This window comes from Staurois parvus, unplaced genomic scaffold, assembly GCF_062004578.1.
Source record: "Staurois parvus isolate SC_StPar_1 unplaced genomic scaffold, SC_StPar_1.0 ptg000422l, whole genome shotgun sequence".
NCBI lineage: Eukaryota > Metazoa > Chordata > Amphibia > Anura > Ranidae > Staurois > Staurois parvus.
The window spans coordinates 6,360,608-6,378,224 of record NW_028318218.1 but is presented as its reverse complement, the minus strand read 5'-3'; the positions used below and the strand labels follow the sequence as shown (position 1 = coordinate 6,378,224).

The 17,617-nt window shown below is 39.4% G+C and overlaps 1 protein-coding gene across 9 annotated transcripts in view; it reads right to left on the bottom strand.

Annotated features, from left to right (window-relative positions):
• The window catches only part of GRIA4 (glutamate ionotropic receptor AMPA type subunit 4), a 440,006-nt gene that overhangs the window by 37,212 nt on the left and 385,177 nt on the right, over positions 1-17,617 (bottom strand). For all 9 annotated transcript variants that reach the window (XR_016314183.1, XR_016314182.1, XM_089687287.1 and 6 more), the window contains exons 10-12: positions 13,184-13,390; positions 9,874-10,244; positions 3,908-4,106 (exon numbers count right to left, since the gene is read on the bottom strand). Coding sequence is in view for 7 of the 9 variants with exons in the window: in XM_089687287.1 (XP_089543413.1) it covers positions 3,908-4,106; positions 9,874-10,244; positions 13,184-13,390 (777 nt within the window). In the remaining 2 variants the exon portion in view is untranslated. The remainder of the gene's footprint in view (positions 1-3,907; positions 4,107-9,873; positions 10,245-13,183; positions 13,391-17,617) is intronic.

The following is a 17,617-nucleotide window of genomic DNA, read 5'->3' as shown; positions in this document are numbered from 1 at the left end:
ATTCTTGAGGAGATATGATAGTGATACACAAATACCTCAATGGTGATTTCAGCATAGGGAAAAAGATATTGTGTTTCAGGGACCTTAAGAAGACATGTGGCCACTCAATGAAACTGGAGGAGAAGCAGTTTGACCTTAAACTGCACAGGGGGGTTCTTTACTGTCAGGTTGATAAGGATGTGAAACACCCTTCCACAATAAGTGGTGGTGTTGAACTGGATCGACTTATCAACTATGTCACTATGTAAGAATAACACCTAAAAAAAAAAGGACATGACCTTTTATCTTGCTTCTAAGCTCATAGAACTATAGATTTCTAAGATGAGTTCTTATATTCAAATTTGCTATTCCAGAATAACTAATTATATTTGTCAGTCCTGGTTTTCAGGAAAAACTATGCTGTGTCTATGCCTGCCTCTCCCAAATTTTGGCTGCAGTTACGCTTTACGTTTTCTTATATTAATGGAACTGAAGCTCATTAATAGAGGAACAAATTCCCACTGGGCATCTCATGCATAACAATTCCATCAATGCCAGCAACCGTTATACTGGATTTCTCATATGATGTTCTTGTAATTATTTTTTGCTTCTTTCAGCTCCCCAAGGAATGAGAAGTAATGATCTATGCACATAGACACCCTTTACCTCATGTGCCCAGATCAATAAGTGCGATGCAAATGATAAACATAATACATGTTCGCCCGAGGCAAAGTAAACTAAAGCTCTTTCATAAATTTGTTAAATGTATGGATACCAAAACACTGCTGCTATACCAGCATACATTCACTGTGTTCTGCTGCCAGGAATTCTGCTATCTCCCATAAGCAGCAAACACCATCAATCAATTCACAGAGGTACCAATTTCCTGAAAGTAGGCTTATGAACTGTACCTCTAGTGTATTATATGCCATGTTAAATCAAGCTACAGACAATGATATAGTACTTTAAATAGCAAGTAAAGCTTATAAACAGTATATGTTTACACACATAGATGCATATTTAAATAATGAACTGTGTATTACTGAGATTAATAATGTATACAAACTACCTAGCTGGTAGAAACATATAAAACCCTCAAGGTAAACTCCTGCAGTCATTACCCCCCTCCCCCCCACCTCAACCTCAACTTTGCTCTCTCCCAAACCTAATTAATTACCGGGGTTAGGTTAAAAAATACAAAAATGCTTACCCTAATGTGGTTCTAAAGGCTGAAGGTTTTTTTTAAACTTCCTTCATTCTATGCACAAAGATAAAAAAAACTTCTGTGTGTAGCCCCCCCTAATAATTACCTGAGCCTGATCTCAATCCAGCATGCATGAAAACAGAGGCTCTCTTCTTCCTCATTGGCTCAGAGACAGCAGCAGAAGCCATTGGCTGTCAATAATAGCCAGTGAGAAGGGAACTGGGGGTATGGCTGAGCCACACTCTGTGTCTATGGACACACAGAGCAGGGCTCAGGAGCAAGCATGCACAAGTGCCCCCATAGCAAGCGGCTTGGGGGCACTCAGCACGAGGGGAAGATCCAGGAGTGCTGGCTGGGGACCTGAAAAGAGGAGGATTCTGGCTGCTCTATGCAAAACCGTTGCACGGAGCAGGTAAGTATGACGTTTGTTATTAAAAAAAAAAAAATTACCTTTAGTATTACTTTAATTTGTGGATGTAAAACATTGGGGTACCAAGTCCCAGATCCCTTTCCCAAGGAGGGTCTTTCTTTAGGAGTCCAAACTATGGCCTCAGTGACAGCGACACTTCCTATTGGTTGTCCAGAAGTGGGGTTCTCTCAGGATACAAAAGTCTTCAGTGGGGTGACCAGTCTGTTTCAGCACTGAATAAACTGTTTATCAATTTCATAAAAAGTGCTGGCGAGCGACATGGGCAGCAGAATTAGATGAGTATAATAGAGCTTCTTAAGGTATTATTTTTTTTAAAACATGCTAAATCTTTTCCCAGCTTTAAGTAATACTTCTTCTTTTACATGCACTGCAATCCCTTAAGTTTTCTGTCCTTTGATTCTGTTTACAACAGGTTTATATTGTAGAGCATTTCACAAACTGTTGGTGCTATATAAATCCTGTATAATAATAATAATATTATAAAAACAGACTTTCACATTTGTCCATTTTTATCTACATAAATTTTCATTTTCAGTTTGGAGTCTTTTGTTCTTACACAGTTTAGTGGATCTATTGTGTCACCAGGATAACATCATACTAGCAGGTAGTACCGTTGCTTGAAAAGTTTAAGTCCTATGACAGATGGTAAGAGCCAACAGCAGATAGTAGAAAAGTCAGTAGGCTGATGGTCAGGTGAAGATAAACCAATCCTAACCAGGAGTCCAAGCTCCAGATAAATAGACAAAGGCTCATGATCAGAATAAGCACACACAAGCTGAGAACTAATGCAGTTAGGGCATTTTACAGTAATCCAGGGTATGACAGGAGTAATCCATGGCATCAGACAAAAGTCAGACAAGTTTAATCTAATCAAAATCAATCTGTTGATCAATCACATGCTGAATGTCCAGCAGTCTACTTAAGCTTTTCCTTACTAGGACAGGTGTGCAATGAGCTGCAGTGTAATGTAAAGATCAGCAGATGTCAAATTTGAGTTTTATGAATAAACTGTGCACAGACTTTCCACCAAGATGTGAGTTTAGTGTAAACAACCTTTACCACTGTTAGTTTAGGCTACCATAGTAGCAAGTGAGATAGTTAGAGGCACTCATATTCAGACAGGGATATTATCTCGCATCTTGGGAAATCTTCCATTTGGGTGGGTGTTGTCTCTTCACTCCTCTATGACGAAAAACAAAGGGCTTGAAGTTCTGCATTTGTACTTCTGTGAATAATGAGCAAGGATTATGGTGGATTCTGGCAGTGGAAGGAGCCGAGCAACAATACCTCTCTGCTTTTCACTCTTTTGACCCCTTAAGTCAAATAGAGCCCTACCAGCTGCATGTACTAAATTTTCCTTAGGTCATCTGCTGCTCCCCCAGCTGCCAGCAGCAAAGAGAAATATCCAGTATTTTCAGGCAGAAGATATGACTAACTCCTGTTCCTCCCACGTGACAACACTGCTACTTGTGTATGCAGCTTGTGGGGCCACCATTACAAGGAACCCATGTTTTCACCCTCTATGAGCAAAGTTCTGATTTGCTTTATACAACAACACAGATTTTTTTCTAAGGGTGGCATGAGACAAGGTTTAGTCTTTACTCTTGTATAATACTCCATTGACCTTTAACAAAGCCATAAAACAGAAATGCTATATCACTCTAGATCTAGCACAGGAGTTTGAAGTTCCTTTACTTGACTGCAGGGATCCTCAAATGTATTAAGAGTTTTCCAATCAGTAGATGGCAGTGACTGAAAACATATATAGTGAGTATTATAACTCTATGTCAAGCTCTATACCCAAATCCAGTATTGTCTGCAGCCTTGCCGGATTTGAATTGGACATCCATGCCCTGTTTTCTCCACAGAAATTTAAAGAAAGGTCAATGTCAAGGCTGTTTCGTGTGGTGGGAGATCTCTCAATCAGGGTCCCAGACAGCAGAAAAGGTCAAGCTACATGACCAATTACATCTTGGTGAAATTGCTTTTGAAAGTTTTGGTTTCCTGTGAATTGCTCTTTGTGGATTTGGGGATTTTATATTGACCCCTATAGGGTAAAACATAATTCTGAACATTGTCACAGAGCTAATTGGACATGTCATTAACAATTATGTAAAAATCAACCAAGCTGGACTGCATACTGCTTACTAGCTGACCAGTGAGAAGATAGATTAGCATTATAATGTAGACAAATATATCAGCTTCACAAATGAGTTACATTATTACAGCCAATATCTGTTACTCAAATTCTGATAAAACTGATTAAAAATACTGTTTTTTGCAGATTCACTTACTTTGAAAAATTCCTTAGTTGAACCAGCATCAAGTGTTCCATATGCAATTTCTGTTTGTTTGGCAAGGTCTTCAGCACTTTCTATTGGTGAAACCATTCTTTCAACCGTTAAAAAGGCAGCCAAATTAGCCGTATAAGATGAGATAATAATGAGGGTAAAAAACCACCATACGCCTCCAACAATGCGACCTGAGAGAGATCTAAACATGAATATGTCAGTACAGGATTATAGCTGTCGTGTTTTTACAGTTCATTACATACATTTGAGAAACATGGTAGTGCAAAGTACAGTGATTGTGATAAAAACACAAGATATTTTTCAAATGAAAAAACATCTATACAGGAGTCATGAGGAAAATGGCATACAGAACATTTCCATTTCCAAGAGTTGTGCTTTAAGTGTCATATTGTCTATTCAGGGCAAAGGTACAGCTTTTCTTGAAATAACAACCACCTATTCAAATCTGCTCATCAATTGCTGGTCAGCTACAGCAGAAGGTCAGAATATTGGTGAAGCACTGCAAAGGTAAGTATCTGTACATGGCCTATTCTAATCCTATGTGCCTCCTTCATGTTTTCTGCCAACAGTAAGATGAGGGCATTAATGGACTTATCCTTTTTACCCCTCACCTCCTGCAGCACTCTAACATTGGTTAAAGTTACTTGTACTATACCACTGCTGTCTCGAGACCTTCACTGTGCTGCCTGCTTGGTGTAGCACAACCTCTGGATTGCATTTCCAGAAATACCCCAGTCTGGACCTCTTACTAAATTACATGGCCTCCATTCACTGGGAAACCCTATTGTCAGCCTGTCAGGGGATCTCAGGAGATATATAAGTACCTGTAATAATAATAATAATAATAATAATAATAATAAAACAATCTTCTAGAAGAATTATGGGATGCATGGAAATGCTGTACCTCCTACCCCTTAGTGAACACTATTAACGGGAAAATAGAGAGAATTCCATTGCCAATTGGAGGACACATTTCCCTGTTAAGATTGTGGATAGCTGTAAAGATTCATCGGAGAATAAAGCCATGCCCTACTCTACTGAATCTCTACCATAGATTACATAATTTCAGAAGCTATATTACATGTTGTGAAACAACAGGACATCCCTCTTTGGTTGTGTGCACCCCTGAACATGCAAGGAAACACACTTAAAGTGGGACTTAACTTTAAAAGGAAAACTTGGCAAGCAGGCTGCCTTTTTATTGCAGAAAAAACATCCTTACCTGCATGCTTCAGTAGAAATGACACTGAGCTGTGCGTCCACAGCTCAGTGTACTTCCTCGGTGCCTGACCCAGCTAATTAAGATGGTAGAAGATCCCAAACCCAGAGAAAGCTGGGAAGAAGATGTCAGTGCCAGCATGGGTGCCCATGGACATGGCATTGCTGGAGTGAAAGTGTGTATAGTTCTGCTTTAGGCTGGCCACACATATCACAACCTGAATGTGCAATCTCCTTTAAACTCATGACACACATTACAATCTGATTTCACAATCTCCTTTAAATCTATCAACAACTATGTGGTGCAAGTATTTGCCTGACTGGATACAAATTGATTGGGTAGACTAGGTAGGTCCTTATCTTACATAGTTCTGATAAACCAAAAGTTGACTTAAGAAAGATTGTATGATCAGGCTACAAAATGAATGATAAGCCTTGGAGCTACAAAAAACTTACATAGACTCACCAGCCACTTTATAAGGTACACCTTGTTAGTACCGAGTTGGCCCCTTTTTGCCTTCAGAACTGCTTGAATTGTTGGTGACATAGATTCAAAAAGATGTTGGAAACATTCCTCACAGATTTTGGTCCATATTGACATGATAGCATCATGCAGTTACTACAGATTTGTTGGCTGCACATCCATGAACCCTTGATACAAAGCAGGATGGATCCATGCTTTCATGTTGTATACGCCAAATTCTGACCCTACCATCTGAATGTTGCAGCTGAAATCGAGACTCATCAGACCAGGCAACATTTTTCCAATCTTCTATTGTCCAATTTTGGTGAGCCTATGTGAATTGTAGCCTCTGTTTTCTGTTCTTAGCTGACAGGAGTGGCACCCAGTGTTGTCTTCTGCAACTGTAGTCCATCTGCTTCAAAGTTCGACATACTGAGGTGGTATTCTGCATACCTTGGTTGTAATGACTGGTTATCTGAGTTACTGTTGCCTTTCTATCACCTTGAAGCCTAGATTGTAAGCTTGAAAGAGTAGGGCCCTCTAACCCCTCGTGTGCTGTTTGTAGTTGCTGTACTGTTTCATGTATTGTCCCCCCCTCTATTGTACAGCGCTGAGCAAACAATTTGGCGCTATATAAACTCGATGTAATGTAATGTAATGAAGCAGTCTGCCCATTCTCCTCTGACCTCTGATATCAACAAGGCCTTTTTGTCTACACAACTGCCGCTAACTGGATATTTTTTTTTGACCATTCTCTGTAAACCCTAGAGATGGTTGTGCGTGAAAATTCCATTAGATCATCAGTTAAATACTTGGACCGGCCCGTCCGGCATCAATAACCATGCCATGTTCAAAGTTAATTAAATAAACTTTCTTCCCCATTCTGATGCTCAGTTTGAACTTCAACAAGTCATCTTCACCATGTCTAGATGCCTAAATGCTGTCATGTGATCGGCTTATTAGCAATTTTTGTTACCAAGCAATTGAACAGGTGTACCTAATAAAGTGGCCAGTGAGTGTAGTTACATAGTTTGTCTGCTTGAAAAAAGACGCAAGTCCATTCATTTCAACCCACAGAGAAAAAAAAAACACATGCACACACACATAGATAACCTCCATATACACAATCCTATACCCACAGTTGATCCAGAGTAAGGCAATAAAACTCCCAATAAAGCATGATCTAAATGAGCGAGGATAAAAAATTCCATCCTGATTCCCCAAGAGGCAATCAGATATTTTTTGGATCCACTTTCCCTATAAATATTAGTATCCAGTTACGTTTTGTGCATTTAGGAAGGAATCCAGGCCTTTTATAAAACAATCTACTGAGCTGCCCAGAGCCAGCTCTTGAGGACAAAGGCCTGTCCAAGCAGTCCTTTGAATTATGTCCAACCAAGCAGGCTTTTGTACTATGTAGTTGTTTTAGGTTTAAAGGAGACTATACAATCATATTTTATGGCTACTGCGTTTTAACAAGACTAGGGAATAAAGGGAAATGATCCACGTTTTACCTGCTAATTAATAAATCTAGTAATACATAATCAGTGGGCTAAGACATAAGACAGTGGGCTGGTGTTCCTAGCTTGTAATACGGTTAACAATATAGGAAGGAGGATTCTTTACATGGGACTTATAGATGAAAGGATGTCCTCAAAATATTGCATTGGTGGTGGTATTGGAGCTGTGAGCCCTATCATTCTTCCTCAAGCATGGAACTGGTTACAATGTGACTGCTGACCCTACATTCAATTTGGAGACGTACAGCTTGTCTGCCTCTTGGCAATTGTTTTCTGTAAGTTTCTCCTGGTATTTGTAAAGCATTTTCTCTGTGGAGACAAATCTTTTACTCATCTTTGATAAATTATTTAGCTTTTTTACTTATTTATTGAGCACTCCTAAGCGGTAAAGCTTCGGATGGCTGTACATTTGTACAGTTTTATTTATACAGCATTAGGCATTACTAGATAGTGCACATATAAAGCTGTAGCAATAAAATATTCAAACAAAGAGGCTATATGTCATAAAAATGCTCATGGATGGTTTGAGATTCATGAACTCTCTGTATTGTGTGCCCACAAAGATTTCAGAAAATGGACAACCATTTTCCACAGTCCTTATTAATGGTTTTAAGGGGGGCGCCTGCCAAATAGCTAAATATGCAAATGCAATGTTTATACTGTATATTTGAACATCTTTTACTGCATTCATATTCAAATTCTAAAAGCCTTTGCTGCAGTACAAATCTGGCATTGACAATCTTCCAATAAGAAACAAAAAGAAATGTTACTGATAGCTACATTGCATCAAAAGCATAATTCACAGTGTGCAATTTTACAGAGGATGTGAGCAGTCAGCCAAATTCTCAGTCAAAAACACTTCATTATTAACATTTATAAATTAAAAGTTTCATAATCCTAAATGACTAGCTTCTCTACTGCATATGTATTATTCATGGACTGCAAAGATCCATTCTTATACTGTATTCCTCGGTCCCCATTATCAATTCAATAGAATAGTATTTTTCCCAAATATAGTTTATTAGCAATAATGTTTTTGTTAGTGTTGTGATTTTATTGTGGTATTCCTTACAACCCTCCCTATAACCATTTGGGAGACTGCAGATACAAAATTCTTGGGAGTCTACTTGTGGAAGTCCACTGTGTGCTTACTTCTCCTTGTCAGACTTGTTGTGGCAAGTGTCTTCTCCAAATACATTCTTCACCATTTGTAATCACACGGTTAAGTTGCAAAAAAACATCCAGCCCTGATCTGGTATTTCAAGAAATTGTATTAATAAAGTAATGTTGGGTCACACCAAGTTAACTTCACTTGACATACAGCAGATATCTCCCACTTTTTACAGGGTTACTCCACACTTAACTATTTATACACCTTTTGTCCAGTCAGGACTCACATAGTATTAAAACATGTGAGAATCTGGCGAAACTAATTAATTTTATGTTGGTTCTACTGCAAAACGTAGGGTGAAGTTACATGATGTGAACCAACATGATGTTCCTTGGATGGATAAACTTCTAGAGGATGTTTTATTATTAGAACTAATTCAAGAACTGAACCACTGGATCGGTGGCTGCAAACATTTTCTTACCAAACCTTGTGAACACAAATATATGGGGAACCTATTTGGAGGAGGGACATACCACAGCAAGTTTAACCCGGGAGAGGAATATGTGCGTGCACAGTGGATTCTCATTATCATTTTTTCACAAGGGAATTGTGGAAAGTGTCCTACAGTCTCTCTCAAATAGAGGATTGGAAGAGTGTAGGGAATATACCATTGAGTTGGAATCCATAATGAGAAACTGAGGAGCACAGTATAAGTATGGATATGTTCAGCTATAGCAGCCTCCACTCTTGTGTCCATTGTCAGGTAAAAAGACCTGGCTAGCAATCAGCAATTCCAAGTCATCCCAAAAGTGTTCAATAGGGTTGATATTAGAGCTCTGTGCATGTTATTGAAGTCCTGCACATCAAACCATGACATTATGGTGCTGGTATTGTGCACAGGGACTCGGTGGTGCTTGGGACAGAAAATACCTTCCCCAAACAGATGCCACAAGGTAGGAAGTTCACAACTGTCTAAAATGTCTTTGTGCACAAATCCCAGAATTACCGATTATCCCTATAATTTCTGATTTGTTTGAAACCCTTTATTGTCATTTCAATTCCAGTGATAACAGAGAGAAGCTATCATTTGTTTCTCTTTGCATTGTTTACTATGTGATTGTTGTGGTTGGACACAGCAATCACATGGTAAAACACCATATGATCACCTGGACACAGAGGTAATGTGACTTGCTGTGTCTGGGCAATATACTAATCGCTGAGCTCCTCAGGTGCGTGCTCTGTAAGCCGTGCCGGAGCTGCCAATGCGGGCTGATGTACAGGTATGTTAGCCCACATCGGCAACGCTTCCTGTCCGCCATCTATAGTGTATGGACACACAGGAAGTACACTCATACATTCATAAATGAAAAAAGTTTGCACATAAAAAAATCCTGTTTCTAATCTATGTTAGGTACTCCAAACCCTGGGCTCTGCTGGAAACATTAACACTGTATTCTGATTGAGGCCAGAAATGTTCTGCTATTTCTGAGCCCTCTTATCAAATACCAAGTCTTTACTTTAGGAATGTGTGGTAATTACATGTAATAGAGTTATAATAAAAACAAACATTTCCAGATCACAGAGTTTGTAAAATGTACTTGACTAGATATTTTGCTTCGAAATTTTGCATACAAACCTTGGTGATATATCACATCCTTGCTGCATGAAGGCTCCAAGGGAGAACCAAAGACTATTGAAAATCCCAAATTCATTTGGAGGCTGATCACTGGGTCCTTCTTTTCCATCTTCTGGTTCTTCCGTATGCCACTCATAAGGACTAAATCGGCTTACAAGAAAAAGGACTACGCTGACGCCAATGTAAGCAAAAACAATGCACATCCAAATTTCATAAGCCAATGGGTCCAAAAATGAAAAGACTCCTGGTTTTGATTTTTGTGGCTTTTTTATCATAATGGAAATTCCTAAGCTCATGAAAGGTTTAGAGAAATCGATGACCTCCTCTCGCACCAGGGTGATAGTCAAAGGAGCCACAGCAATCTCAGCTTTCTGTAAAACAGAAGTGATCATTTATAATATTTAATTAAATGTTCCCTAAGAACACATAATTGTTATAATCTAGGTTCTCTGCACCTGGATAGCCTACCAATGTTCCCTCAAAACTAGGAAAAAACTCACCCCTGCTGGGAGCAATTACCAAATTATGCAATCCTGACACATTGACTACCTCATTTGCTTATTTTTTATACACTTATTTTAAGATCCCATAACCTAGAGGAAATGGACCTAGCTAGTTTACACATTGAATATATTCATTATTACATCTGTAAAACCATTAGATGAAACATGCAGAATTGTGATAATACGATGTAATCCTTTCTTTTACAAAAAGAAAACCATTTTTGCAACTGTTGTACAAGAGATCAAAGAATTATTTCAGAGACTTATGACAGTATCATCAATCACAACACCTATTTACTGCCATAAAACCATCTGAACAAGATGTTGTACAAACATGTTTTATTTTGCTCTTTGCTGAATAAATAACCATTATGCATTGGAAATATGAATATTTGTTATGTCGTAATTGGATAATAATTTAACTAACAATACTACATTAGCTGCAAAAAAATTAAAAGAACTTAAAACAACCTTATTTGGTTCTTATAAATGCTGAAAGGTCCCTATATTCTCCTTTCTGGTGGACCGTGTCTCTTACCTTTCTTCTGTTCCAGAGCTGCAGCCTCAGTCTACTTAGGCACCTGACACTCCTGGGAATCTCGGATGCCCATGTTTCCTTGTTGTGTGCCATGGTTTCATCTTCTAACCCCTATTCAAATACAGGACTTAGCAGTTATGTAGGGGTGAATGGAAGGAGCCAAAGCAAGTGGCAAGGGTCACAGGCATCCAACATTCTTGAAAGTACTAATTGCTGAAATTCTGCAATGGAGCTGAGGTAGGAGACACGGTCTGCCAAAGAAGTGAGTACACTATCTCTTCTTTAGCAAGAACTTTTCAGCTACATTCTTAAGAACCTGGTAAGGATTAATTTTCACAAAAATGAAACTTTTTACTTTATTTCAGAATTACAGAAAAGATTGACAAAAAACAATCACAGTAAGTGACAGAGAAAAGGGTGGGAACAGAAGATGTACAACAGATTCAGTGAACCGGACATTTCTATAAAAAAACAAGGACAAAGTAAAAACTTTTCTCTACAGTACCGATCATTACAAAAACAGCCACTAAAACTGAAGAGAGAACAGCATAGTCTCCTTGTCTGACTCAGGCCCAGTATACATTTTCAGGGTTCTGTATTGAGATAGGTATTCATTTTCTAAACATATAACAGCCTCTAGAATATGTCATAGAAATGAAACGAAAAAGTATTTCCACTTTTGCAGCCACTTTGGAAAACCACCTTCTTTATTGTGGTACTTATTGGCCTTCACATAGCATAACTTTAACAAATATCTAAACATCGCTAGATTTGTAATTGCCTTTTTATTGCTGGAAAATTGTATTTAGCTCTCCCCTCCATGTGATGTTAAGGAGGGAGCTATGGGAAGTTGTGCTTACCATAATTAACTCTGCCTGTAGTGTGCTGGCAGATTCAATTATCACTTAGAATTGAACACTGTCTGTCCTAACAAAGGTTTAAAGATGTCATTGCTTGGTTTCTGCCTTGTATGTTAAAAAAGTGTGCCTGTCTGTCTCTGATTTGCACATTCCAGTCTAGTCAAGGCAACAGAAGCTTCCCTTTATGTATAAACCTATTTTAAAGAAACATTTAAAGTGAAGCTCCACCCATAAGGGGAAGCTCCCCTTGTTTATACCCTCCTCCCCTCCAATGCCACATATGGCACTCTTTTGGTGGGGGAGGGGGGAGGAAATACCTGGTTTTAACAGGTCCCTGCTCCCAAGTCTGGCTCAATTCGCCCCCTCCTTCCCCCCACAGTATTCTGCGACACTTCACAGGTCCCAGAAGACTATGGGACTATTCACAAGGCGCAGTAGGAAACCAGCTGTGAAGAACTAGCCCAGGGGAAGACGACACTGGACCCTCTGGACAGATAAGTATCCTTATAGTAAAAGTCAGCAGCTACAGTATTTTTTAATTAATAATTTATTTACATTTTTTCGAGGAAGCCTGGAGCTACTCCTTAAAAATGAAGAAATATTTTAAAAAAATTTTTTTTAGGTATGCTGTGCAAATAGAAACACATAACAAACATATTGTGGGGCAACATCTACCATTTTAAGTGCTGATCCAGATTCCACTCATCCCTCCTGGTCTGGACCTTCACAGGTGTTTGCCATAACAGCCCATTCCTGCTCTACTGTACCACAATGTCTGTGTACAAATGGCCGCACACTGCTCACATCACTCACTCAGAAAAGCTTTATTCCTGGTCTGTTTTCTGACAGTCCCTGTCCACAGCCACACTCCTCTGAAGTATTTCTCACTATTATACTTACTATTTTTCTTGCTTTTTTTATTTTATTGTATTTATTTTTTGTACTTCTATGTGGTGGTAATATGCATGTATGTATATGGAACATCTGTATCTTTCCTACTTTGAGTACATTTCCTCATCTTGATAAGGCCTAAAACAGGTGTGTCTTTGGATACATGTCTGTATGTAAACTATGCTTTTGTCAGTTACCAACAGATGCTTTTGATTGTTTTTGATTGTATTTTATAACATGTCCCCCTTCCCTAGACACCCCCATCTGTATGACTAAGCCCAATCAAGTCGAAACACATCAGGGGTTGAGGCTATGGGCAGGGACTGCCAGATAATGACATGATCAGCGTGCAGCAGTATACACAAACATATTATGGGGGTTTCTCAAATTTGACTGCAAAAGTGGAAATACACTTTAAATCTGGTTTATTTGTAACTAACAGAGTGTCTTTTTTAGATACTATAGCTATACAATCATAACATCTGGAAGTATGTAATTATGAGATATTATATGCTTACCCCATATACAAGCTCTCCCACCATTCCATTCCAGATCTTTGTGTCTGAATCTCTTGCTCCATATTTTCCATCAGGAACAATGGCAATTTTATACTTGATACCAATATGTTTTGCAATTTCATAGGCCAGATCTACACAATATCCTTCAAACTTATCATTTCCTTCCAACAGCTCATGGTTTTTCTTGTACATTACATAAGGGGCTTCCTATAATGAAAAGAGGAAAGCTTGAAAAAGAAACATGCTTGGAATGATTTGAAGTGAAGGTACCTTATGTTCTCATACAGGTTACAAGATGTCTACACAATGCTGTTAACAAACTACATAACTTGGAATACACTAACAAAGCTGTATTGCACTGATTACATGGTCAAAGAATATTTCCACCTTTAGGCAACAATCTTAATCCAGGGCAAGATGCAGCTCTAACCATAACCTATTAGCTATAAACAAATTTGGACTGAGTAGAACATCTATCATAGAATTTCATACAAATTTGGACAAATCCCAGGTTACTGAATTTACAGCTGATACTAACCTTTATGAGCCATTATTGTCACTGAAATCACAGGCTTTCTGGAGCCATGAAAGTGGTCAGTGGCCAGTTAAGTTTCACTTAACTGGCCTTATAAGAGTGTCTAAGATAATAACAGTGCTGAAGTGTTAAAAGCTTCCGGTGTCTACACAATTTAATCTTCCAATGAATCTCTATTTCTCTGTGAAGACCCATAGATTCTAGGCTCAGGCTGTGCACAGGACCTTAACTCCCCAAATGAAGATGAGGGCCTGTCTCCTTATGCAACTAATGCCAAATGCCATGTTATGGTTATGTTTCAAATACCGGCACCTCTACTGTCTATGAATGCCATGTCATTTAACAGCGAATGATCAAATGTGGACCTTAGTGCGAGGATGCGGTGGTGCATAATCCTGTTGTGGATAGCTTTTATGGCCACTACTAAGATAGATATTTTACTTTGGTACTGTTGTGACCTTAGCCACTTTTTAGGCCAGGTCAGGTTACCCCAGGGGCAAACTGACAACTCATGGGGCCCCCGGGCAATAGGGGAGCATGGGGCCCCTGTGTCCTTGCCCAAACTCGAAAAAGGTACCAGGGGCATCTCATGGGGCCCCCTACTGACCTCGGGCCCTTGGGCAGAGCCCGAGTTTCCAAATGGTCAGTCCGCCCCTGGTGGTAACAGGCCTATACACAGGGGGTTATTTACTGAAACTGGAGAGTGCAAAATCTGGGTTACCCTTAAATTATTTGGAACAACCCTAGTTTCTGTTCTAGTATCAGAATAAAGAACTGTAAAAAGCACAGTTCCAAATGCCACTCAGCTTCAGACTACACCTGGGATATACCTGGGGAAAGGTAAATGATAGTTTGGGACTTACTTTCCCTTGATATTTCATGAAATCATACACGCACTTCAACAGCCCTCTGACAGCTGGCAATCTACTGTATGTAGATTACAGTAGTACATATACATTCATGAATTTGCAAACACATAAAGGTGAAAATACCCTTTAAAATGCAGTGCATTTTCCACTGGATTTAAAATTTATACAAACAAAAACTTTTAACAAACACCTTAATGTAATGAAGACAGCATATACACTGAAAAATACTAAAAGAACAATATATTGATGTTACAACACTTTTCTAATAATACAACAAAATGCACAAAGGATTTCACAGTTTAAACTACAAGGAGCAAAAAGGTAGATGTGAAAACAACAGCTACAGTGGTTTAAAAATATGAAATGTGTTTATAGGTGCCCATTATAGTTTTTCCAGTTGTACTCATGATATCCAAAGGTATAGCTTTTATTTGATGTTATACCACATTTCACCGATTCATTTTGGTAAACATAATGTCAGTGGAAATAGAAAGTATCACCTGATTTGTCTGCAGCTAATAACACTTGAATTACAAGAGATTCACCAGTAACTGAAATTGTATTTAATGTTAAAGCAAACAGGAGATCATCACTATTTTGTCCCACTACTTATTGTTAATTTATGCGAACTGAAACATACTTTGTGTAATAAATAATAAATATATATGAATTATATAATGGGCTCATAGACAAATGACTGTATATCACCATAATTATTAAATTTCAAACTGTTAAAAAAACTCAAAATACACTTTGTTGCAAAGTATTATAAAATTATGAATTCTACTTGAGCAGTAAAATTGAATGTGACTATGTATTCATAGGCAGCAAACAGAAAAAAAATCTAATTAAACGAATACACCAAGGGGTAGATTTACTAAACCTGGTGCACACAGAATCTGGTACAGCTGTGCATGGTAGCCAATCAGCTTCTAACTTAAGCTTGTTCAATTCAGCTTTGACAATAAAACATGGAAGCTGATTGGTTTCTATGCAGAAATGCATCGGATTTTGCACCTTCTAGGTTAAGTAAATTACACCCAAGTGTCTAACCTTATTACCTTTTAGTATTTAGATATCTATTTTATTTTTTATCCATGCATAGAGAAAACGATGCAGATTTCAGTGCCACCTCTATTGCTTTAGGTGACAAAAATAATAACAAAAATATTAAAAAGCATAAATCAGATAGGAAAAAATTCACCTTTGGCTAGAGCAAAACTAAAAGCCATGTTGTGCAACTTTATACAAATATAAGAGCATCATGTCTTTAATAATTTCTAACTGGCAAAAGCAAAAATCCACTGGCCACTGTAGAGATATTCCTCTTGGTTGGCTGGTGGTAACATCCATTAAAGGGTGAGTTCACACCATACTGCATGACTTCGCATAGCACATAACATATGTGCACTGCTATATTATGTTATCATAGCACTGCCCACTCGTTTCTTGTTTCTTTTTTTTTAATATGTTATCTCTATGTACTGCATTAATTTATCACAACACACATGAATGCAGCACATTGGTGGTAACCAGGGGCGGACTAACAACTCATGGGGCCCCAGGACAATAGGGGATCATGGGGCCCCTGTGTCCTTGCCCAAACTCAAAAAAGCCTATGAAAAAGGTACCAGGGGCATCTCATGGGGCCCCCACTGACCCTGGGCCCTTGGGCAGTGCCCGAGTTTCCAAATGGTCAGTCCGCCCCTGGAGGCCTATACACAGAGGGTTATTTACTGAAACTGGAGAGTGCAAAATCTGGTGCAGCTGTGCAGAGAAACCAATCAGCGTCCAGGTTTAACTGCCAAAACTTAATTTTTTAAGTCCGCAAACGTGCAACTATAAACGCAAAAACCCGTAAGTGTATCACAAAAAAAGTGCAAGTGCAAAACACCACACGAAAAAGTGCACTTAGGGGTGTGCTGTGTCCTACCCCTAAAGGGGCTTGGACCGCTTACCCTGATCCCCCGGGGCACGAAGCTCCTGACGGGGACAAGGTTCCCAATTGGTCCTCCTGGCCAAAAGGCCTGGTGGACCACCGTTCCTTGTGTCCAGCCGAAGCCAGACACACAGTACTTGGTCAGGGGGCTCTCCCGAAGAAAAGCCCCCTAGGGATCAGGGGAGGAAGGAACCAAAAGGCCACACATCCTCCCCCTAGACTTCAGGGTAGGCCCGAGGACCCACACCCTCCATCCGTGAAACACACACATAAGCGAAAGAAAAAGTGACAAACGTGTAAATAAATGAAATAAATAAATAAATAGAAAATAAAAAATGGTACCATGCCAAATTGTGCACAGACCAGGCCCTGAGGCCCGTAGCAAAAATTGCCCTGGACTTAGCCAAAAGACCTGGTCCTTAGGGCGCTGTGCAAAAAGAGTGAAAAACAGTGACCATGTGCCATCTTCACACTGTGGGGTCCCACACCCAGGTGTTACTAGTGGCACCCCTGAGAGCGTCTACTCAGGGGGCACTGAGTTTGCGGACTTTCTGCGTCCTCAGCCCCTGGCCAGACCAAGGTAGATCCGTCCAAATCAGGAGGTACTGGGTCTTTCCAGTCTTCTCGGAGGAATTACTCCCGAGGCCCCAGAACAAATCATGGCGCTCCCCGGTTTCTGTCCCTCCGGTACTAGCCTTCCGGACCCCCATCATACCAGTGAGGGTACTATACAACAGCCATCCCCGCAAAGCTTGAATGGCCGGGAGCACCCCCAATGGACACTGATAAGAACAGATACTACACTTGATCTTAGCCAAAAGGACTGCCAAAACTTAATTGAGCAACCTGAAGTTAAAAGCTGATTGGCTACCATGCACAGCTGCAGCAGATTCTGAGTGCACCAGTCTTAGTAAATCCCCCTCATACTGAGGGTTGTTACCTTTTTGTCAAATTTATACAATATATAAAGTCACAGCCTATTTTTTACTACCTGATAGCCTAGTGGGTGGATAGAATCCCTCTCTGTTATTTTTTGCTCTTTACCCTCATTTTCTGTCCCAGAGACAGCAAGCAGGAAGCTTAGATGTGCC